Source organism: Polypterus senegalus, chromosome 2 (assembly GCF_016835505.1).
Source record: "Polypterus senegalus isolate Bchr_013 chromosome 2, ASM1683550v1, whole genome shotgun sequence".
Classification (NCBI taxonomy): Eukaryota; Metazoa; Chordata; class Cladistia; order Polypteriformes; family Polypteridae; genus Polypterus; species Polypterus senegalus.
This window is the reverse complement of record NC_053155.1, coordinates 91,961,278-91,987,462: the sequence shown is the minus strand read 5'-3', so window position 1 is coordinate 91,987,462 and position 26,185 is coordinate 91,961,278. Positions and strand designations below refer to the sequence as shown.

Sequence of the window (26,185 nt, the reverse complement as noted above, 5' to 3'; positions counted from 1 at the left end):
ATACATGGACTATATTGTGAGAAGAAAAGAGCTGGTGATATGCTGTGGCTACTTCACCACCCTTGGTAGTGAACTCATTTTCTGGAATGGTGGTGTTCTCATACCAGGCCGTGATCCCACCCATCAGTATATTCTCACAAGTGCTGTATGCCACGCTTCCTCAAGCATCTGAAGAAGTGAAGACACTGCTGTGATTCTTTGATGTCAGTGGTATATTGTGACCAATTTAGTTTTTCTGAGATGTGCAGACTGAGAAATACTGAGAAATGTGAAACTGTTCACTCTCTTCACCACTGCTCCATCCATGCCGACTGGTGAATGGGACAGAAATACAGTATAATTTCTTTACTTTGTTTATGTTTAAAGTTAGGTTGTTGATGTGACATTAGTCAACAAGACTGTTTATCTCCTGACGCTGTGCAGTCTCATAATTATTTTTAATGATACCAATGACTGTGGTTTTGTCAGCAAATTTAATTATAGGAGGATTGTTGTCTGTTGGGGTGACACTGACACTTTCTCACCTCCCAGTACAACACCATAGCAGCCCTTCTCGAACTCTTTCAATTTTTCTCTCTCTGACCTCCTAGATATGGGCTCAGTAGTCCAGTGTTAATTAAATTGGTGGCCTTTAAATCCAAGCCCGTACCCTTATGCAGTATTTATATGCATAATCTACAAAGAGTAGCATACAGAATACAGAGAGCAGTAAAACATATAAACATTGGGGGTGGCACAGTGCCACAGTAGTTAGTGCGGTATTTTGGGTTGAATTATGACATCCATTTGTTGCCCTTATGAAGTTTACACATACTTCCTGTGTCTGAATGGATTTCCTTATGTGTGTTATAGTTTTACTCCTACAACAAAGAAACATGTTCAAGTTAACCTAACATCTGATTCTAAATTAGCCCTGTATGAATGTCAAGGCCCTGTCATGCACTAACTCCTTTTCCAGGGTTGTTTCCTGTCTTGTAATCAATGCTACCGGTACTCTAGCCATTTAGGATAGGATGTAACGTGCAAATAAAAACAGAAAACTGTGATACGTAAAGCTCTTTTACTCATATATAATTGAAATTAATCAACTTCACTTGGTTTGGTAAATGAACAAAATGATTATTAGTTTAATTGACACCTGTCCCAACTTTTGTGGAATATATTGAAGGCATCAACATTTGAATTAAATTAGATTTACAAATTTATTTTAATTTCATGAGGTGAAACATTAAATATCTTCTCTTTGTTCCATTTACAATTAAATATGGGTAAAATAGCATTTTCAGATCACTGCTTTCTGTTTTTATTTGCATTTTAAATTCTGTAACAACGTTTTTTGAAAATGAAAAGAATAATACAAAATCTAGTAAACATACAAGATAAATATCTCTAACAGATGATAGTGTAAATCACTGGATAAAGACAGGAAAACAGACTTTCTACTTAGCATCATTTGTGGAGGGAATAATCATTTTGTGAGTTTAATTGGAGACTGGGTTCAGGTCCCGTACTGATTTATGCCTTGTAGCCTAGTGGCTAGGGCATTTGAACCCATTGGTTGCAAGTTCACTGCTGTCCTTTGACTCACTGTTTCAGCCTAAAAAGTCACCTAAATGGTTTGTAAACCAGCAGAAGTACTCGGCGCTGCTCAGTTTTATTTATATTATGGGTTAAGGTATGAAAGCAAATATTTATGTGTTTTAAATGTTGACCCTTTTGTCATTGAAATCTGATGTGCTGTTGTCCCGTCCGTCCATCTACACTTTCTCTCTATCAATTTGTCTACACTCAAGAGATGAGAATTTGTTCTTTTTGTGCATATCTGGACTCCATAATTTATATAATTCCTTGCTGGGTTGGAATCATAACTGGAAAACTGACAGTTAACTTATCACAGGCAATTTCATAACCATGAAACTCACTGAAAAACATGCTTTGGAGTTTTAAAAGTTTTTTACGATGCTGCTGCTTAGTCTTTGGCAAGACTATACACCCCTTTAAGACCCAAAGATTTCTCATAACTGGGTCTAGATGAAGATAAACAGGAAACAACCATATTTTGGAAATTAAACATGGCTAAACATGACCTATGATGACTCAAAAAGGTGTACTCTTAGGCAAAAGCTGCAGTTCAGAGAAGCAATGAAATTGTTACCCTGATTAGTTGGGAAGAAAACACTGTACCTGTGGTCTTAGAGGAGAGCCCTGTTTGGTTGATACAAAAGTTTGTGTGTACTGATAAATGTGTCATGCCATCTGATGGGAATTGTAGTCCCCAACTTAATACTGTTTTTTGGGTTTCTCCAGAATAGTACTGGAAAAACTAGGTTCAGAAAATGAACATCACAACATAACCTGTTTTGTGGAAAACTTTGCTTAATCCAATACATACTGGAAATGCTATTTAAGTTACATACTACTGCAAATCTGTTTTGTAAATAAACGTTCCTATGCATTTAACAAAGGTAAATAATATACAAATTAAAGAAAATGCACATGGTCTGGTACTGTATATACTTGTAATTACACAATTATTCATGAAATATTAACACTGTTGAATATTATAAATTTTACAGAACCAAAAAAGAAGCATAAAGCAGACTTTTATAATATGTGACTATATATATATATATATAGTACAGGCCAAACGTTTGGACACACCTCCTCATTCAATGTGTTTTCTTTATTTTCATGACCATTTACATTGGTAGATTCTCACTGAAGGCATCAAAACTATGAATGAACACATGTGGAGTTATGTACTTAACAAAAAAAGGTGAAATAACTGAAACCATGTTTTATATTCTAGTATCTTCAAAATAGCCACCCTTTGCTCTGATTACTGCTTTGCACACTCTTGGCATTCTCTCGATGAGCTTCAACAGATAGTCACCTGAAATGCTTTTATTTTTTTTTGTTAAGTACATAACTCCACATGTGTTCATTCATAGTTTTGATGCCTTCAGTGAGAATCTACCAATGTAAATGGTCATGAAAATAAAGAAAACACATTGAATGAGGAGGTGTGTCCAAACTTTTGGCCTGTACTGTATATATATATATATATATATGTTGTCTCCCATTGTTTCACCCGCATGGTAGTGAAACAGGACAGAGAAGGGGGCCTTGTCCAGCTCCCTACTCCTGATGTCATACCTCCCCCTCCCTTCGCCCCCCCAGCCTCTGTCTTGGATTAGCGAGAATATATATCTCTCCTGCAGGTGAACTATGATTCTTAGCACGATAAGAGAAGTCACAAAATCAAGCGAAATGTTCAAGCAAAATTATAGAAAAAAAAAAGATCAAAATCTGTTAAGTAGCTCTCTTATTCATTAGCTAGGTGGACGTAAGGAATGCTCTGCAAGGCCTCGCGTGTAAATGAGGAGGGCCCCCTTCCCTTTGGTCCGCTGTATGTCTCTTGGATCTGTGCAAATAAATTGGTACCGCAAGTGAACTATGATACGTAGCGCAATGAGAGAAGTCGCAAAATCAACTGGAATGTTCAAGAAAATTATACAAAAAAACACGATCTAAATCCTTTAAATAGTTCTCACGTGAAAAGTGGACTGACATACATACAGACAGACAGAGAGACAGAGAGACGTTGGATTTTATATATAGAGAGATATATTAATATAAATGTAACAAATGAACATAACAGTACTTTTGTTTACTGTATGGTATGTGAGCAGTGGTTACCTTTTTTATGGGTGAAATCCATAAAACTACAAGATGAAGCTCACAGTATCTATTTATGGGTTGAGCATTTGTAAAATTTATAATTATAAGCAGATTCGTAAGTGACCTGCACACAACCAGGGGGAGATGTGGTGTGGTAGGCAATAACTTAATAAACAACCATTAATGTTTAACTTTGTAACTCTACAGTGTGTGTCACTTGTGTGTGCTGGATGCAGACAGCAATGTGAATGCCCTCTTCAACAAGTATAATAAATAGCTGAACAAGCTGACTGGCAGCTTTTTAGATTAAAGTCCACCTTTCTTAAACCACATACTTTTAGCTGCAGCATTAATTTAGCCTCCATTCTATGTCAATTTTCCTACAGTAAATTATAAAATATAGATCTGTATAAGTCAGCCTGAGTATTCACAAGAGTGTGCCCTGCAGGGTTGTTTCCTGCCTTACACGTGAATTAGATTAAACAGGTTTGAAAATGGTTTTATCATGGTGTTTAATGGACTGAACGGGTCTAGTCAACGGGACATATTATCCTGTAAATGTACTCTGATTGTATGTAATCAGTCCATTCATCTACTTCATTACATAATAGGTGCTGAGACAGCTTGAATAAATAACGTGTTTTTTATAGTAAGTAACACCTTCAGCATAGTGCACCATGACTTCTAAATCAGCCAAATGTATTTAAACACTGGGTTTAAGGAAGATTAAACACAGCTTACCTACCAAACAAAAACAGCCTTATGTACTGCTTTTTTTATAGCAAACACAATATCATTTAACATTACAAGCACATATAGTTATGTTTATACTTAAATCAATATACTTACATATATTTTACTGTTGGAGCGCAGGCAGGTTAAATAACTTCCTCAGTGGCACACAATGCGACAGACTAGAAAAGTGAATTAGCAGCCTTGTGAGAAACAGTTCATTGTCATTTTATATACAACACAGCACCTGAAATAAAATGAGTGATTTTTCTTTCAGGATGACCTAGCTATCACTAACTAGAAAAGGATTCTGTATTTAATGTTTTTTTCTGCTTCTTCTTAATATACTGCTCAAAAGAATTAAAGGAACACTTTTTAATCAGAGTATAGCATAAAGTCAATGAAACTTATGGGATATTAATCTGGTCAGTTAAGTAGCAGAGGGGGTTGTTACAGTTTCAGCTGCTGTGGTGTTAATGAAATTAACAACAGATGCACTAGAGGGGCAACAATGAGATGACCCCCAAAACAGGAATGGTTTAACAGGTGGAGGCCACTGACATTTTTCCCTCCTCATCTTTTCTGACTGTTTCTTCACTAGTTTTGCATTTGGCTACAGTCAGTGTCACTACTGGTAGCATGAGGCGATACCTGGACCCTACAGAGGTTGCACAGGTAGTCCAACTTCTCCAGGATGGCACATCAATACGTGTCATTGCCAGAAGGTTTGCTGTGTCTCCCTGCACAGTCTCAAGGGCATGGAGGAGATTGTAGGAGACAAGCAGTTACTCTAGGAGAGCTGGAGAGGGCCATAGAAGGTCCATAACCCATCAGCAGGACCAGTATCTGCTCCTTTGGGCAAGGAGGAACAGGATGAGCACTGCCAGAGCCCTACAAAATGACCTCCAGCAGGCCACTGGTGTGAATGTCTCTGACCAAACAACCAGAAAGACTTCATGAGGGTGACCCAAGGGCCCCATGTCCTCTAATGGGCCCTGAGCTCACTGCCCAGCAGCATGCAGCTCGATTGGCATTCGCCATAGAATACCAGAATTGGCAGATGCACCACTGGTGCCCTGTGCTTTTACAGATGAGGCAGGTTCACCCTGAGCACGTGACAGAAGTGAAAGGGTCTGGAGAAGCCATGGAGAACATTATACTGCCTGTAACATCATTCAGCATGAGCAGTTTGGTGGTGGGTTAATGATTGTCTGGGGAGGCATATCCATGGAGGGTCACACAGTCCGCTACAGGCTTGACAAAAGCACCTTGGCTGCCATTAGGTATCAGGATGAAATCCTTGGACCCATTGTCAGACCCTATGCTGGTACAGTGGCTCCTGGTGCACGACAATTCCTGGCCTCATGTGGTGAGAGTATGCAGGCAGTTCCTGGAGGATGAAGGAATTGATACCATTGACTGGCCTCCACACTTTCCTGACCTAAATCCAATAGAACACCTCTGGGACATTATGTTTTGGTCCATCCAATGCCACCAGGTTGCACCTCAGACTGTCCAGGAGCTCAGTGATGCCCTGGTCCAGATCTGGGAGGAGATCCCCCACAACACCATCTGTCATCTCATTAGAAGCATGCACCGATGTTGTCAGGCATGTATACAAGAACACAGGGGCCATACAAAGTGCTGCATACAATTTTGAGGTGCTGCAATTAAATTTTGGCAAAATGGACTAGCCTGCCACATAATTTTTTCACTCTGATTTTTGGGGCGTCTTTGAATTCAGGGCTCTGTAGGTTGATCATTTTCATTTCCATCAAACGATGTGGCATCCTTTCGTTCCTAACACATTACCCAGTCTATATCAGTATAGATATCCAGGAGGATTTCTTTTTCCCATTGAGATCTGATGTGTTTTCAAAGTGTTCCTTTAATTTTTTTGAGCAGTTTATATGATGTAAGTCGAATAATAGGGCCTAGAAGACAGATGAAGAAGTTAGGTTCTTGGATATAAACTGAAAATACAGCCACAGTCATCAGTATTTTTTGTTTAAATGTGTTTATATGGTAAATCAAGATTCTTTTAATTGTGCTTATATTGCAAATCACAGCCTTCTCTGGTGAAGCCAATTCTTTACACTCTGATTTTTGCTTTGAAAAAACGATCACTTGGATATTTGTTTTGGTTTTATTTTTTTTATTATTCGTTATTTTCCAATGAAATGTGTCTTGTGTAATTTATCTCCTTTACACCTGAAAGGATAAGTGTCTTGTGTGTCTGTCTGTGGATCCATCCATTTTTCTATGTCTCTGTCATTCCAACTAATTGTGCATTACAAGCATTCTTAGTAATAAAATGCATTGCATTTGTAATTCCGATAGAGTAAGCATCACCAACTTTAACTCTGCCTTTGCAAATCCCATACCAAATGGCATGGAACACAGACACATGCATTGAATTGTACTGGACACTGCAAACATTAACTCTGAGGTTTACGTTGATTACTTAGATTTCAGCCAGTCTTAGCTGGGTAGCATAGCTAGTACTAATATAATGTAATAAAAATAAAGTCAAAATGTTTGCATTTGAAATGTCATGTTAATATTTATTCAGTTGTACATATCCAAGCCGTCTTAATTGAGTTCTGGGTCGGCGCAGCAGTCTATCTCGGGACCACTGGTAGACTGCAGGTTGGCAAACACACAATTTAGAACCATTTAAGACATAGTGGATATAGTGGGCATTATTCATTTTCGTCCTTCGTTAATTAGTTAAGTGACAGCCCAATGTAGAATCGCCGACAGTCACACACAGGCAGAGGGATGTCAAAAGTGTTGTGCAAAATTCATCAGGTCATTTAAATTTACTTTTAGAAATGTTGCATCACGTTTCATGAAATAACAGTTATGCTTTGATAAAGATTTATTTGAGTGCAAATATAAACAGTAGTAAAATATTTTGGAAACAAGATGAAGGTAGAAGACGACGCACCCCACGATTGGCCGCGCTTTCACTCGAGTCCCGCTGCGAGCTTTGTGTTTCGAGTTACAAGCGGCTTTGGCGGAGTGGGCAACTTGAAACAGTTAAGATAAAGGCGAGGGAGGGGAGAAGGAGGAGGGAACAGTTCTTCGCTCGAACCTTCTAATCGCATTGCATTTCGGTGGACTGTCTTACCTTCTCTGTAGGGCACAGGATAACGAGGAGACGCCGGAGCTGTGGGCGAAGGGGACCAGACAGATGCGGACGAACAGAAATGACGTGTGTCGGTGGCTCGGCGCCTTCATCAGCGTGGCCACCTTTTTTCTGGTGGGCTTTGTAATAGGTGAGTATTGCTACTATTTTCCATTTTCAACAGTTGTTTTTGCTGTTTGTAAACTTAAGTATCAAAAGTACTACAGTATAAACTTTTCACACTTAACCTTTATTCCAGAGCATGGCTAATTAAGTGAATTTCAACCAGTCCGTTCACATTCTGAGACATGCAGTGGGTGGTCTTGTTACCTGGTACCTTTTACTACTGGGACGACCCCACGGCATGAAGCGGAAAAAAGACTGGCGCGTTAACAATAGACTGGGCACGATGCCTCACAGTTACTTAAAGGTGTTTATCCTAGAAGTGTTAGAACAGCCCCGAGCACAAAAACAAATGTATGTTTCCATTTAACAAAAGCATATGAGCTTGGACTTCTGGAAAAGGCACTTGCTTGAGCAGGACTGAGAACGTTATGTTACTGTTGTTTTAGTATCAATTGTTAAAGGTTCCCGTTCCGGGCACAGAACGAAACATTGACAAACTGATTGAATATTTGACTTTGTGTCACGTAGAAAGTATTAAGAATGCCTGCACTATAAAGTAAACTAACAAGGATGTACAGTTAAGATGCACTCACAATACAGTATCAATAAAAGGTATTCACCCCTTTGAATGATTTCTCATTTTATTACAATACAAAAGGGAATTTAATTAGTCTTTTCTGACATTGATCAACAGAAAAAAGACTATTTAATGTCAAAGTGAAAACTGATCTCTGCAAAATAGTCTAAATTAAGAATAAATATAAATCACAAAATAATTAATTGCATAATTTTTCACCCCAAGTCAGAATGTAATTGGTGCACCTTTGCCAGCCATTACAGCTTTAAGTCTGTGTGGACAGGTCTTTGTAAGCTTTGCACATATGCCAGTCAGTCAGTCAGTCATTATCCAACCTGCTATATCCTAACATAGGGTCACGGAGGGTCTGCTGGAGCTGATGCCAGCCAGCACAGGGCACAAGGCAGGAACAAACCCCGGGCAGGGTGCCATCCCATCACAGGGCACAAACACACACACCCACACAACATATAGACACAGCAATTTTTCCCCATCTTTTTTGCCAAAGCTTTATCAGGCTGAATAGGAATCATGAGTGAACAGTCTTTTTTAAAGACCAACCACAAATTCTCAGTTGGTATGAGACTTGAACTCTGAGTCAGCCGTTCCAGCACATTAACACTGTTGTTAAATCATTCCAGTATAGCTTTGGCTTTATGCTTGGGGTTGTTGTTTTGTTGAAAAACAAATCACATATTTTCTCCCAAGGCACAGGTTTCTTGCTGGCTGCATCAGGTTTTCCTCCAACATTTCCAAATATTACTCTTTACTGTCAGAAGCCCTCAAATCCTGGTACAGAGACGCATTCCCACAACATGATGCTGCGACCACAATGCCTTATGGTGGGGATGATGTATTTTTGATAATGTGGAGCTTTTGACTTCCGCCAAACATGGCATTTTAGTCTGATGGCCAAAAAGTTCAGTATTATTCTCATCGGACCATAGAATCTTCTTCCACCTGACTTCAGAGTCTCCCGTGTGTATTCTGTTGGTTTTTTTTAACAATAACATTCTCTTTGCCACTTCCCTCGTAAAGATGGAAGTGGTGAAACATCCAGTCTCTGCCTGTGTACCTTGTAACTCCTTCAGCTATTATAGGTCTCCTGGCAATCTCCCTCACTAGTCTTTTTCTTGTCCATTATTGTGGATGGCCTGTTCTAGGCAGATTTACAGCTGTACCATACTCCTTCCATTTCTTAATGATTTAACTGTACCACAAGAGACGTTCAGTGACTTGGAAATATTCTTGTATCTATCCTCTGATTTGTGCTATTCAACCTCTTTTTCATGGAGTTGCTTTCAGTTTTCTTTTTGTCTTTATAGTGTAGGATAGGCCAAGATACTGACTGACCAAAATCTGGTGCTTCCAGATAAAGTGCATTGAGAGTACAATCAATTGAAACATCTGGACTGCAAACAGGTGGTTTAATTTTAACCAATTATGTGACTTGTAAAACCAGTTTCTTACACTGGTAATGCTATCGTTGTGTCTTATTAAGAAGGAGTAGGGATGGCACAGTAATGCAGTGGCAAGGAACCCAAAGTTCATGTTCCAGGTGTAGTACATGGAGCTTGCATCCCCATGTCCGTGTTAGTATCTTCCAGGTGCTCTGGTTTCCTACCATAGTCTAATCAGGAAGGCTCATGCAGGCTGCAAGAATTGCCAATGCTTAATTTGACCTGGTGTCCCTGTGGTCACCCTAAGATGGGCTGGCGCTATTTCCAGGTGCTGTTCTTACCTTTGATTTCTGGAATAAAATCCTGCTGCCCTAGATAAGCAGGTTACGAAAATGGGTGGATATGTACTTGGGGATATTGGTGAGGGGTTAGATATGCATTACATTTTTTTGTGCATATTTTAATTGAATCACAGTGGATTTAACTTCACGCCTTTGCCTCTGATTAATATAAAACATCCTTACTGTCAAAGTCAAAATACATCTCTGCAAAGTGATCTAAGTTAATGTTATATATCAGTAAAATTTTAAAACCACCAATGCGTTAAATACTCTTTATAGGTGCTGTATATTACATTTGAAATAATAATTATTGTATAATGTAATGTGAAAGATTTGACTCCTATATTATTTTTATGTACTCACAAATCCTTTCTAAATTTGTACTAAAAGAGTTAACTTTAATAGACATACAACTTACATTTATGTATTATCGTTGTCCATTATTGGGCCATATTTGTACTTAATGAATAACATGTTAGTTGAGCTGACAACACTAAAAGTGTCAGTGAGTGTGTGTGTGTGGACATAAGACATGGTGCAGGCGTATCTCCTGTATTGGACGATTCAGGTTCAGAAAAGGTATGCTAGTCTGTAATGCTAGACTGTTGAGCTGGGCTTAGGGTTAACATTATACAGGAAAGGTTGTATGAGTCATTCATATACTTATTGAGCCTTCCTGCAAAATGCAGAACATTTTAAAAACAAGTAGAATGTTGGAGAGGGACACAATTGTTTATACTCAAAAGTCATCAAGGCTTCTAATATTGTGCCCTTAAGGGTCATGTTGCCCTGTATTGTAATGGAATATTAAGAACTTTTTGTTTTCCAGCAAGATGCTTTTAACATTTGAATTATGCAAAATTACATATCTGCCAGATTCTGGTGAACTTATTGAGAATTTTAAATTATTAGCATATACCAAACATTTCAAAGGTACTCTAATCAAATTGCATTTCTAGGCTGAAGGGTCCTCTCTTAACGCATAGTTGTCTTGCAGCCCTGAGCCCTTAATAACCAGGTGTTCGTCAGTTCCCCACTTATAATTTTAAAGCGACAATATGGTCCCACTCATTAAACTTGGGGATGGTGTGCGGCCCCTTAACTGTTGAGGGAGAAACTGTGCACCATCTGACAGCATTCCCTTTTTCCCTTTCTTAAAGAGGCAACGTGGTTCCAACTTCCCTTTATATGGATACTATGTTGTTAACAGTTGTGGCCAGAGTGGTGGCTCTGAGTCTAGGGATCAGAAGGTTGCCAGTTCAAATCCTGTAAATACCAAAAGTGACTGTACTCCATTGGACCCTTTAACAAGACCCTTAACCTGCAACTGTTCTGTCCTGGGTATGATGTTAATCTCCAACATCCCTACAAGCATGACCTCTGACTTACAGAGAAACTTGGGGGTTGGTGGCAGGATTGGCACTCCAGTGACCGTAAAAAACCTCACATTGTCCCAGTGAGGTGTCACCCATTGAACTCGGGTTCTAGTCCAGGTGGTTCGTTGTGTGGAGGTGCGGCAATGCACTATCAACACATGCTCCCAACCTCTCTCTATGTTGTTAACCTAATTTTGTTCCCAATAGCCAGGTCTCCATGTGATAACTCTTGTCATTTTTACTAGAGCAGTGTTTCCCAAACTCGGTCCTGGGGACCCCATGTGGCTGGAGGTTTTTGTTCCAACCAGATTCCTAATCAGAGAGAACACCTGATAACACTGATCTTATTTAATTAGCTGATATTTTTTTTCTTTTATTCAACATTCAGAAAAGCATAGCAGCATGATTTTTACATTTATAAGACATTTAGAAATATTTCTGCTTTTGCTATAGATTTAAAGCTTAAATGTCTTTTGTTGATTTCATTATACTTTGCACTTTCTCTGTGCAGCTTTTCCCCCTTCGTTGTATCTCAATAATGACAATTTAAAACGAGCAGATCAGACACCCTGGCAAACAACACTGAATAATCAAAGGCTGCAACTGCTTTAGCGTCAGACCCACTAATTAGTAAATAATGGATTAATTAAACAATTAGAACACCTAGAAAAGTAGAATGAAAATCAAGATGAAAATACTGTTAAAAAAAAATAATACATTATTTCTATATAACCACTTGGTACATTTTATTTATTTATTTTTTTTAGCAAACTTAGTTTTCTAATTTCTATATTGTTCCCCAAACACAGAACTTGGGAAATATCAGCTCACTTAATTAGCTCAGGAGTTCAATTAAAAACAGAAGCTGGCTGGAACAAAAACCTGCAGCCACCGGGTGTCCCCAGGACCGAGTTTAGGAAACAGTGCTCTAGAGGATCACACAACCATGGCATCCATTGGGTTGAATAAATAATAATAATAATAAATATAATGCATACCCTGTATTGATCTTGGGGAACATTGCATTTTTTCTCCTAGGTTTTTTCTCTTGCTCTTGAGCCTAAATGTACCAGCATAGAATGTATAACAGAGCATATCACTTTCTAAAAGCCCCAGTCTTACACACTGTCATGCAGAGGTGTTTTTTACTTTAGGTGTAGAGAATAGTCTGTCTCTCTTTTATGGATATTTCTTGTAGGACCTTTTCCAGTGTAAGGTTGATTTGTGAAGTTTAAATTGGCCTGATGTGAGTCATTGGACCTGGAATAAACTTATGCCCAGTCCATGATTGATTCTATCCCTGTTACTACTCCCTGCATTATATAAAGTGACTTTGTAAAATCAACACATTTAAAGTTCTTTAGTCATTCTGTTTTAATTTACCCACAGGTGTAGAATAAAGAAACACAATGTAAAAGTAGTTATGGGTTTGGGTAATTAACTTGAACAAGACACTAACATTAATATATCATGGCAGAAATACAAGTTCAGTAATTAATGAAAGAATTTCTAGATATAAGCATTCCAGAGATTATGTGCACCAGTAGGGAGGTTTGATTAATCGTTAATTAATTAATTAATTAATTAATTAATTAATTAAGCTTCATGCTGTTAAGCCTGTGCATTGGGGGACTGGGGTTGTAGAGCCAGTAGGGCTCCCCTTACCACTAGGGGGGTCTCTGAAGAGTAACCTCAGGAGCAATTCAGGACAATACTAACCTCAGGCGTGATTCTGCATTTTGACCCATAAGTAACACAAGGTATAGGTTTAAAGGCCCTTAAGACCCTCAATTCTTAAAGCATGGCAAGGGCTTGCCTCACAAGAAAAAGAGTGGTTTGAAGAAAAAGAATGGAAGTGAAGGTGGGAAGGGGGCTTTGCAGGTGCTATTTATTGTGAGAAGTGAACTGTCCTCTCCCCAGTACCTAGCTACAGATGCCAAAAATGTTTTGGTAGGATCTCAGGAAACCAAGCCTTTGTTATTTTGTCTCATTTTGTGTTTTCATATATTAATCTTATATCTGTGTCTGCACTGTTTATTTCCTGTTAATTAACATCTTTTTCCCTGTTTACCTGGGATTTTGTTGGTGTTTCTGAGTTCAGAGATTACTCAAATGTGCCAGTAGGATTCTCAACAATTTAAACTAATAGGGAGTTGGCAAATGAGGAGATGGAAACAAACATTCCAGATGTCAGAGATCAAAAAGAAAATAATCCTCCTGGGGCCCACAGCCTTTTGGCACAGCTATAGTTTGTGTGATTTGTGTCAAATAACATTCCTGTTCCTTTCTGAAATATATTATGGTACACACCAATGTAATACTGTAGTTGTGGTCAGTTTGTATGATGCACTAAAACTACACCTGCCCTGTTAACATAATTTTTTCAATCCATGGCACCATCTTTTTTCATAGGACAGGATAAGAAACTTGGTAAAACGCTACTGATCAGAAAATGAGAATGGGAAAGCTAGTATCATTCAACTGAGAACTTACACAATTATACTTTAGACAAATACCTGATGGATATTAAATATGAATGTTTAAGGAGCCATTATAGTTGTTACCTTAATAGCACTCTACTCCACAGAATGACTCCATAGGAGATTTTGTGAACAATCTGACCGATGGGGCAGCTCTTATTTTTGCATGCAAGTCATTCTGCAGTCTGGCCTTTTGACCATTATCTTGCTCACCAAAGTAACTTATGCCTTTGTAGATTTTGTTGTGACCCATATGCTCTTTTTCTGATTTAGCTTGATTTTTAAGGTCAATGGGTGTCATATCCTATCTTGGCTTCATCAATATGATCCTTGTGGCATTTTTTTGTGTGCCTAAGTCGATGTATTTTCATAATTATCAAGATCACAGAGCACTGTGTAAAATGTGTGTATTACACTGTATCCAGTATACTGTCATTATTACATATTTTTTACATTGGCTGAGGTTTTATTGAAAAAATTTTATTGAAATACTATACTTATTCTGTATGTTTAACATTGTATTTTAATTTCTTTAATGCTTTATGTAAAAAAAAATATAGACTGATTGAAATTGATTGCATGGTCAGATTGAAGGATAGCTGGTGATATTGTGTAATCTGTAGAATAGACTTTTTCTTTCCAGATAAAGTGCATATACATGTCTTTTTACAGAATGAATTTTTTGATAGAATTAAAATAACTAATTTTATTTTTATGTTTTATTTAAAGGGTGGTTTTCGGGGCATTCTGGACATGACACAAAAGGGAGTACTGTTAGCAATAGGGGAAAATTTCTTAATGAAATGAAAGCTGAAAACATTAGAGCATATTTAAGGTAAGATATTTACTGTTTGAAATTTGAATAAGAGTTCCCTTGCTTAGTGAGGGCCATAAAGTAAGTTATGCAAAATATTTTTAGTGTGTTTTTAAATCCAACAAGTATATGCAAGGGTTGATTTCATTATGCTATAGTCACAGGGTGGCATGGTGGTACAGTAGTGCTGCTGCCTCTCAGCTTCTGTGTTCAAATCCCATGCCCAACTGTTGTCTAATGGAATATGCACATTTTCTTTGTCTGGGTGGGTTTTCCAACAAGTCTTCTGGTTTTCCTCCTACTGTCCCTAAAGATCTGTGTATTATATTAACTGGTAAATCAAAATTGGCCACTGAGTGAATGTGCATGAGTTGGCCCTGTGGCGGACTGCCACACTGTCCATGACTGTTCCGTGCCTTGCACCCAGTGTTGCTGGGATAGATTCTGGTCCCTCGTAACTCTGAGTTGAATTGTGGGTCTGAGAATGTTATTCACATGCAGTCTCAACAAGCGTGCCCATTTTGCATCTATCATTCTAATGTTAATAGGTTATACTTAATTTAGATGTGGGATATTTTGTGTCATTGACAAAAATTAATAGTATCTTAAATTTTCTCTGTCACCTTAATAAGCCAGTTGCAAAATATTGTTTTATTGTCAGAGTTCAACAGTTATATTAGTTAAAGTAAACATCTGCCTTTTTTCCACACCATTGTCATTTTAACTTCCTGTTTATTTTAAATAATTTTAATTTTTTTACAGGTATCTTTTCCTTGTTTTGCATCATTTCTTCTCCATGTTTGTTTTGCTCACTTGAATTCCCATTACTTTATTCTAACCAGATTCTTTTTACACACTTTTCATGCCATGAACTCTGCTGTTTTTCTGTTTATCTTTTTTGTTCCAATTTAAAGTTTCTTGTGTGTCATTTCAGGAAAGCAAAATACAGGTAAACCCATAAAATAAAGGATGCATTAGTTTAAATTGCCTTTAGTAATAGGGTGTTTTACCATGTTAGCCATTATGAATGTAGTGAGAAGTCGAGCAAAATGACACCTTTTATTGGCTAACTAAAATGATTACAATATGATTACATCTTGTCTGAAAAAGGGGCCTGAGTTGTCTCGAAAGCTTGCATGTTGTATCTTTTTAGTTAGCCAATAAAAGGTGTCATTTTTCTTGACTTCTCACTACATTTAAATTGCCTTAAGATGTGGTGGTCCAATAACCTTTTGAGAAATAATCAACAGGAAATTCCGCTGGAGAAATTAAGCATCATTCTTCCATGAGAAAAATGCGTATTTGTGGTTTAGATGATAGTTGTGCAAGACACTGTTGTAGGTCCACTCCAGAACATCTTGTTAAACTAGGTTAAGATTTGGTGGCTCAAACAGTCATAGTGTATGGTTTTATTGTTATCATTCTGTTTATGCCATTCTTTGGCTACTGATGCTGTGTGGATGAGGGCATTATCATCCTGTAGGATCCCACTACTACCACAATAGAAATGTTTCCTGAACATGATTCCTCAGAATTGTTTTGTATTTTTTGCCATTTACTTTTCCTTCTAAGGAAATATATGGACCTAAACTATTCAATGATAAGGGACTTTTTACTATAGTAGAGCCACCAGAATTCATACATTTCAGAAGGAACCATTTACACCTGTAGTGCAATCTTAGTATATATGACACATGTACTTATGCCAACATCACCTTAACTGCTATTTACTAGTAACATCAACATGTTAAACAATATTCATCACTAATGCTGCTGTCAAATGTACCCCAACAATCAGACATCTCTGATGGTCTATAAAGTCTCATTTTTACACATGCCTTTAATGTTGATGGAATGTTAATTGCTTAACTGTCTCAATGAACCCACCTGTGTAGTAGTACCTGTTTTCAATATTATCTATATCCTTCACTTCCATTCATTTTGTGAGTTGTGCAAGTTGTCTTCTTTGGTTGAGTGTCTGAAGGAAGTCAACAATTTGCTACTAGCCAGCTACTTAAAGTTAAATACCCAGAAAATGGAGGGTTTTATTTTTGCCTGCCCCACCAATCTACCATGTGTACTTTTTCTCATGCAGTCATACAGTAAGTAATGTAGGTGTCATATTTGATCAGACTCAGAGTTTTCATGCTCATTGCAAGTGTCTCAGTTGCTCTTGCTTTTTTCATTTAAGAAGCCTATCCAAGTTGAGATCTCTTGTTACCAAGGCTGAAATGGAAATTCCTACCCATGCTTTTATCTAATCATGCCTGCATTATAGCAATTTGCTTTTTATCTGTCTGAGTAAAGCTGGTTTGTCTCATCTTCAGACTGTTCAAAATGCAGCTGCCAGGCATTAAACTTGTTCACTCAACGGCACCCATATCACATGAATTTTATACTGTCTACATGAGATCCAAGTGGAATTTAGGATCCAGTTCAAAATTCTGGTAGTCATTTACAGAACTCAGCATGTTCAAGCTAACCAATATATCAGAAACTTCCTTCAGCATTACATCACATCTTTGAGATCTGCTCAGTTAGATCTCCTTTCGGTTCCTTGTAGCAGACTAAAGACACATAGGGATTGTGCATTCCAGTTCATTGCTCCAAGGTTATGGAACAATCCACCACTGACATTAAAAAAGTAAAATTTATTGAGTTAAATGTTCAGACTGGAATTTAGGTTGTGGGTGACTTGTATATTGTCCTTGTTTTAATATTTCATTTTATTCTGTGTTTTATTGTTCTGTGCTTTTTGATTTCTGTCTGTGATGGGCACTTAATAAATACATTTTTACTTTACTTTTACTTTAATTTTACTTACTTTTTTGTGCTTCTCCCTCAGATCACTTAACTTGAAATTATTGTTAGTTATTTTTCATAGTTTAATAAAGAAAAATTTTAGTATGTTTCAAATGCATAGTGATGCTTTAAGAAGGGTTAAAGTGTGCAAATTTGCAGATTCACATCTGGTTAATGTAGAGACTGTCAATGCTACATAGCCAAATCTGCTTGTACAGTGACTAAAGAAAGCCCTATGCACTTTTCATATTTTGTATAGGAATTTTACCCAACTGCCTCATCTGGCTGGAACAGAACAAAATCTTCGCCTGGCAAAGCAGATTGAGAAGGAATGGAAGGATTTTGGATTGGATTCTGTTGAACTTGTCCACTATGATGTCCTGCTGTCTTATCCAAATGAAAGTAACCCAAACTACATAGCAATCTTGGATGAAAATCAAACTGAGGTACCTTTTGTACATCTAGATTATCAGTCACATATTTGCTGTTTTCAGTAGGAAATAACTTGAAATGCAATTTTAAATAACTGAACATAGTAAAACATAATGAAAAAATTAAGGTGTTCCCCAAGAATCAAACGTTCAAATTCGAACAAATAGTTGCAACACACGCCATGTAATAACTCCTGAAAGTGTTGTCAATTTTCTTCAGTTTACAAAAGGGCATTTTCTGTTAGTATTTTTTGACATACAAACATCATTTGTAGATGCATCCATTGCTTTGCTTTTCATTTCTTTTTTCTCCACCATCTTAAAATGTTAACAGTTTTAATTTTAGCTTTTGCTATTGTTTTCCATCTTACTGCTTAATGAAATGTACAGGTATTCAATTAAAATTGGAAAAATGTTGTTCTGTTTATGATTTGTTTCCCATACCAGTTGAAACTTTACTCTTTTCCTTGTATCATTGATCAAACCTCAAATCTTGTCATCTCTGTACTTTTATTGAAGTCCAGAAAAGGGTGCATTGTTGATATTTGCACTAATGCCTGCATGTATGTCCAGAGATGCTAGGTTCTTTTTAGTGATTGTTGTCTGCAGCAGCAAGACAGTATGCCACAATACAGTCTGTAAGAGAATGCTATGGTGGCTGATGTACTGTTTATGTCAAACTTAATGCCAGAAATACTAAGCTACTTTGCAAAGGCAGCAAATGGTGAAAGGACAGGACAGCAAGTTTCAAAATGGTTTAGTAATTCATTCACAACACAATTTGATCACCCACTGTGACCGAATAGTGTTAAAGAATATAATTCATTAATCCAAGAAAATAATGAGATATTATTATAATTCTTAGATATCTCTCTCACTTTTGTTGTACCTCTAATTTTTTCAATTCTTATTCTGTCCTTTTCTGTAACACAATACTCCTGATACCTTCTTCTAATTGTTCCATCCACATTGCACTCTATGGGTTATCTGTACATTTAATTTTCCATCTTGGGCTACCACTGATCCTAGATATTTGAGTTTCTCCACACTTTTCAATAGCTCTCCCTGCAGGCTAACTGCTAAATCTTGATCATCATTAAACCTAATATATTCTTTACTCTTTTTATTTATCTTCAATTCTCTGTCTCCCAATGCCTTTTTCCATTCTTTCAAATTCTTCTTCACTTCCTGTGTTCTGTGCTACACAGCACAATGTCATCAGCAAAAAGCTTGCACAAGGACTCTTGACTCAAGATATCCATTAGCAGACCAAAACAGAAAGGTATGGATTTTTATTACCTTTTTAAACAGTATATGTCTGTGTTCTTCTACGGTGCCATCTTCCTGTGCAGTTGTACTCTCCTGTTTTCCTGATTTTTAAAGTGTGTTGCTCAGTGAAAACAGCATTTGTATTTTATTCTGTAATTTGCACACTTTTAACACTAGAACCACCACACATTGTTTCAGTACAATAACCACAATGGCTCCTATAAGTAGTGCCTGATACTTCTTTTTTTTCCCACTGATGGTCCATCAGCTTGAAATCCTGATAACACATCATTACTGCCCTATGCTAGTCTAGCAGGGCCAGGCATTTTTCTCAAACAAGAATACACATCTGGGGACAACTAAAAAGTCTTTAGTGAATAACAACGAAATTCACCACTGCAAAAGCTACGCCCACAGGGCTTCTTCCTAAAACACCCTTCCCCAATTCATCCAGTGTACTTTAAACCATCAGGGTTTCAGGGAGAGTGCAAAAGAAGCTGACTTGACACTGAGAAAAAATAAAAAGCTAAAATTGCTGTTACCAGTTCAGAGGTTTAGTAGCACAAGGTACCAGAAACTTAATGATTAATTTGTATATGGTAGTAAATGCTGGAACAGAGTGGACACACAAATGTAAACCACTGCAACCACTGTTCTCCATGCTTTGGAGTAGTGCTTTTATCTGCAAAGATATCTTTCTGTCATTTTGACTGTTGCTTCACTATATGGCATAACAGTAAGAAAAAGAATTTTGATAGGCATTGTGGTCTGTGTGTATAGTCCATGTAATGTTAACTTCCTCTAGTTATTCAGTTAGATATGCATTTAGAAGGTGGATGCTGTGCAGCCTTTTTTACTTTTATTGGTGTAGTTAGGCACATTTCCTGATTTGGGTGTTTTGAGCACCAAAATCTACATCTACTCTGGCTCTCTCTATAAGGTCTCTTAGAGGCAGTTCTTTTCACCTCATTTTGACACATTGTTTCCTTCAAATGCATAACTTGCAGTTCACGTTTTCACAAGCATAGCTGCCAGTTCTTTTAATCTTACATTGACTCCAACACTATCATTGTAAATGAATAACAGAGAGCAGACCCAGCACCTGCGACAACATATCATTCACTTTTACCACAAGTCCACTGATGTCTTTGAATGCCAATGTAAAATTTGACTTTTCATTAAGGTTTTTCTCCTGTAACAGCTTAGGTTATGTTTATTTTTTAACATATGCTGTGCGCTCTCTGCACACACAACACATGTTTATCTTCAATAGGGGTCTTTTAAGGAGACTTTTCTGCTGTAGACAGTTCTTCATTATTAAGACTTTCCTCTCTGTTGGACGAGGTTAACAAGAGCACATTAGACTGTCAGCTCAAAATCACTTTGAGCACCACCTTTACAAGGCATTGGATTGGATTATAAATGTGATACTCAGTGTGCCATCTAATTGTCCCCCTCCAGTTTTAAGTAAAATTCACTCACTGTTGTCTCCAGACGTATATAATATACTTTAGGCTCAGTAGGACTAGCCCTTCCCCTGAAAGCCACAAAAAGCTTAATACAGCTTGAGAGAATGTAAAAATAAATAATTTGTTGGCACGCAGCATATATTTTTAACATATTTTTTCATTTTAAATGTCACCATGCATTTTCAATCAAAAAAAAAGAAAAAAAAAACTTCCAAAGTTGCATGGCTATGGGGCTGAAAACTGCCTCAGCATAGTGGCAAACAAAACAACAGCAGAGACTGATTTTTTATGGTGACACTTCACATAGTTCTCTTTTTGTTTTAATGTTTGTACTTTCTCCAAATTTGCAATCCTTTGTTTTACTAGGTGTGAGAATGACCAGAAGAAATGCTGTGATAGGAGTGGCTTTCCAAAGTTGCTTTCCGACTCAGTATAAACAATTTCATCATTTAATCGTAAAAAGCAAAATTACAGTTTTAAATCAACTAGAAATACAAAATATGTTAGTATGTCAACATGATATTTTTCTGTATTCAGTAAATAGTTTATAAAATTACAGCATTACTTACATATTTCACAGATTATGTAGGTAAATGGCATGATGTATTGTGTATAATAATGTCCACATCACAAGTTTGCTATCATTTTTCAAAATGTTGTCAACTGAGACTTTTCTTAAGTTAACTGTGATGGGTTCAGAAACCACTTCACCAGACACACAGTCTTTATGTGGCAATCAAACGTGATCGTTCTCCAAATAGGGACTGGTACCGTATATTTTTTACTTACATCAGCAGCTATCTAAAATTAGATTCCACTTGTTGGGTTTATGTGACTTTCACTGTAGAAAATACATTAACAATGCATCAGGAACAACTGCTCATAAACAAGAATGTCTGCCCTTTCTTGCAAAGCATGATGCAGTTCTGCTCAAAGTGTGCAAAGTGTCTAATATAGAAACAAAAGTGTCAGTATACAAAGTACACAGCCAGTATCAGCTTTACTTGTGGAAAGGAAAATATGTGAGATGGAACATTTGAATGAATTGATTGTGAGTGAACGCAGCTCACTTGCATTATTTTCACAAACACACAGCAGACCTGACAATGTACGCAAATATAAGAATAAACATTCAGCTTTCTTTGTAAATGTATATATCTGTCATCAAACCATGTGTGTGATTCAGTTCAATACACGTGCTTGTGTTTATATACAATTCAGTACATGCACCAGTATTTCAGTATAGCTGTGCTCAAATCAAAATTATTTCTCCTAAAATGCACCTCATTTACAGTCAAGCACCATGTTGCTTCAGTCCTTTAATTTAAATAAAGAAAGGACACAATTTGTTCTTGCATTTGCATATTTTGTTGGGACTGCTGTACCTATGAAAACTTGGTCACTCATAGCTCAGTTAATTCAGTCACTGTGCCACTTCACATTTTCTTCCTTTCCCATGTCAATTTCATGCTGGCTGTATACATGTATTCCAAGGTGTGTGGAAAACTTTGCAATGCCATTTCAAGTAAGTTTATAGTCATTTTTTATCTAACAGAAGTTTTCAGATTTGTTTTTTTCCTGTGCATACTGTACATAGTGAAATAATGTGAGTAATTATAAGTGTGACTTTTTCTCATTGATTAATTTATAGTTGTCTGCTGAAGATAGACTTCAATTCACATCTGGAAAACAATATTCAGTAATGTAGATAGTAGCAGCAGGAGTAGATTTTTTGAGTTAAAATGCTGTCAAGTTCAATGATACAGTCACTGAAATTCAAACCTGGGTCTTGTAAAAAAATATCTTCAATCACAATTCTGAATACAATTTCAATTTTTCAGCAAGATGACCATTTGAACTGCAACAGTTTAGGAAGAGTCTGTGAAGGACAGGGACATGACACGTACACTGATAAAATAACTAAAGATTTATTTAAAGACACTAATACCAAATGGTGTCACCTGTGGTGTTTCTAGTGTTTATGTAGTAACCTGAAAATTCCTTAATGACTAGTTTTTTTATTCACCTTATACAATTTCTTACATTAGGAATTTGTTATTTTTCACATACCGTTTGCAGTCAGAGCAGGGTCAGCCATTGTGCAGCACCCACATTAAACATCTTTGTAAGTCATCTTTTTACCATCTCAAGAACATTGCTAAACTTCGTCCAACACTTACCTGGCAGATGCAGAGAGGCTTGTCCATGCCTTTGTCTCGTCCTTGCAAGAGTATCCAGAGACTCCAGTACATTCAAAACAGCGCTGCCAGGATCCCGATGAGGGTGCGAAAGCATAGCCACATCACTCCTATCTTGAAAACCCTTCACTGGCTCCCTGTACCACTTAGAATTGAGTACAAGGTTTCCCTCCTTACCCATCAGTGCATCTATGGATCTGCTCCCCTGTATCTACAGGAACTCCTTATCCCTCATACTTCCTCACGCACCCTCAGCTCTGTGCATACTAACACTCTTCAAGTTCCTAGAATTAAGCTTAGCAGTATGGGTGATAGAGCCTTTTCTTCGGTTGCGCCGAGGCTGTGGAATTCTCTCCCTGACTACCTGAGAGCCCCACAGTCGATTGATGCTTTCAAATGAAGCCTAAAAACTTATCTTTTTAGAAAGGCATTTTGTTAAATTATTTCTATAGATTATCTTGTTTGATAATTTATTCTTATTTTGTAGCACTTTGAGATTGTTAAATATAAAGCGCAATATAAATAAAATTTATTATTATTATTATTATTACCCCTGGAGCAATTGCAATTGCTCAAGGGCCCAGCAGAGTAGGATCCTTTTTGGCATTAATGGGGTTTGAACCAGCAACCTTCTGGATACCAGTGCAGATCCTAAGCCTTAATAAAAATTAGTGTTCCTACTTCTTTTGATTTAAAGTGACAAAGTAATGTAATAATAGTAGTAATATATCTCAATTCATATTAGTAATATATTGCATCAAATGAAAGACTTAAATATTTGTTATTCTCTTAAGGACATTTGTTTCACTATTCAGGTAGAGACCTGCTGACAGCAATTTTTATAAAGATAAAACACCTCTGGACAATTAGAGGATAATACAAACCACAATTAGAATGAAAACATGACAGCTAGGTTGCTTCTTAAGAGGACAGGCAAAAAGAGAATGTGAAGTTTGGTGGTTTAAGGGCCATTTGGGCAACTAAAGGGAGTTGTAATATAAGGCTAAATTTTAAAAAGGATCATTCCATAAGCAAAAGAAGTTCTTTAATTTGCAATGACCAATCAACTCCAAAGAAAAAAAATGCCCCAATGGATACTGAAAAGAGAAAAATGTGCAAGATCTACTAATGGCAAAACAAAAACTGCTACAGATAATTAAAAAGCAATCAATTAAACCGCACAAAAAAGATTTATATTATCATTGACACCACATTAAAAAAAGCAGATAAGCTTGCCAAAAATGCTTAAAAAAGGCACGATTTTACTTCGTTGGCAAAGTGAAATGTTTTCAGAATGAAATGACCAACATTGTAAATGAGGCTTTCTATTCATAATGCAAAAGTAAAGCACGAAAGCTTGGATTAGAATTAGCATTTCATTTTTGAAACGTTCAAACTCTAATAGAAGATTTGAGAAAGGGGCCCTTGTAAATTAACACATCCATGGGAATATTTTTAGTTTAGTTTTGTTGCTCTCAGTTGTCTGTAGGAATTAGAGGGCTCATTGTTAGTAAAGAATGCAATTTAATACCATCATAAATGTTATTACCTGCCACTCTTGCACCACACAATATATAATTAGACCGGTAAGTGTTTTATCAGTTTGCCTAAGGATTATGGTCTCACTGTCTTATCTCACTACCTAGACAGAAACCTCATGGTCTTTAACACTAGAATCCCTGAAGCCTACGAAAAAACTCGTAAATTCCTTCGCACCTCTACCATCAGCGTCTTTTGTTTTGTAAATGTGTCGATCAGCACAAGCAGCTCAGGTCTCTTTAACTGGCAGTGAGGTGTCTGGAGTTGTATTTGGTAAATAATATATCTTTATTTGGAATACATACAGTTCATGTGTTATCTGTGTCTACAACAATTTATGTAAGTGTAGGATGACAGGAACTGCTGAACACATACCTAAAGCAGAAATTTTTTCCATGTTATACTAGTAATGACATGAAGTGTATAATGTGTGAAGACCTTAGTAAAAATATCAAATAAACATGTGCTCTTTTATTCAAGAATATAACCAAAGAAAAAAAATCATTCGATTTACATGTTGCCGTCAATTAGTTAAAAACCCAAGCTCAAATGTCAATTGACAGGAAGATGATATGTATTCTTGAATGGTGCAGGGGTAAGAACTGCTGCCTTATAACCCAAAGGTACTGGGTGCTGTGCATTTTGAGTAGTGAGCTGCTATTATTATTATTATTATTATTACTATTATTACTATAATATAATAAAAACATACATTTGACTTGAGTCTGTAACACCCGTTGTAAATTTTGGCTACTTGTAAAAGTTAGCACTTGTTTTTTTTATTCAGTTTTGTTCACTTGGTACAAGGAATTTGCGTGTCCCTCTCTGAGTTGATGGCATTTATGTTCATTCTTTTCACAAGAGCAGCGATGTCCACAGTTGGTGCTGTGGCTGATGCCTGCTCAGAACTATTTGTTGTACCGTACAATCAAAGATATGATATCCCGTGACCACTATCAGACTATCATGTGGCATTTGTGCTTTTTCAACAAAGACACCCGTGCAGAACATGTCTTATTTAAAAATATTTTTTTTCTGACCTAATTAAATTTTGAGATTTTTAAGCGTAAGTCGAATATGCATCTACAGGTATATAAACACTAACTTATGACAAATAAAAATAGCAATGGCTTAATTTAACCTAGTCAGTTACTAATCTGTTTTAATAAACAATAATTGAACATTTGGAAAGTCAGTGCTTCCACACCTATCTATCCAACTTCTAACAGTTCTTATCATCCATTTAAAGGTTTCTAGGGACTGAATGCCATGTATTCGTCCATTCCTTTTCCTTCACTTGTCTAGTTTAGGGGCATGGAGTAATGGGAAGTATCCCAGTAACACTGAACAAAAAGGGAGCAATCTACCCAGGAACTGGGTCACAGGCAAATATAGAGCACACTTAAGTACACACCTACACTCAAATCACTGAGAGAGCTCTTCTTGTTAACATAACTTATCACATTTCTGAGATGTGGAAGAAAAACAAAAGTTACAACAAGAGAAACCCATTCAAAACAGGCAGTCTCTACACAGGTAATACTTTGGCTGGAATTAACAACAAAATATAGAGCTGTGAGAAAGCAACTGTAACTGTTGTACCACCATGATACCACATAATTTTTATATTTTATTTTATACTTTATTTGATGTTTCTTTCAGGTTTTTAATACCTCTCTGTATGAGGTTACCCCACCTGGATATGAAAACATACCAAACATTGTACCTCCATATAATGCATTTTCTGCCAAGGGTGAACCTGAAGTAAGTAACACTTTCTAAATTATTTAAATTATTTTGAACTAAAATTATCAGCCTAA

The 26,185-nt window shown here is 36.9% G+C and overlaps 1 protein-coding gene across 1 annotated transcript in view; it reads left to right on the top strand.

The window, feature by feature from the left end:
* Window positions 1-26,185, top strand: part of naalad2 (N-acetylated alpha-linked acidic dipeptidase 2) — a 71,241-nt gene that overhangs the window by 6,784 nt on the left and 38,272 nt on the right. Inside the window, exons 2-5 of the mRNA XM_039744161.1 lie at window positions 7,558-7,694; window positions 14,573-14,678; window positions 17,719-17,905; window positions 26,028-26,129. Of these exons, the coding sequence (XP_039600095.1) occupies window positions 7,558-7,694; window positions 14,573-14,678; window positions 17,719-17,905; window positions 26,028-26,129 (532 nt within the window). The remainder of the gene's footprint in view (window positions 1-7,557; window positions 7,695-14,572; window positions 14,679-17,718; window positions 17,906-26,027; window positions 26,130-26,185) is intronic.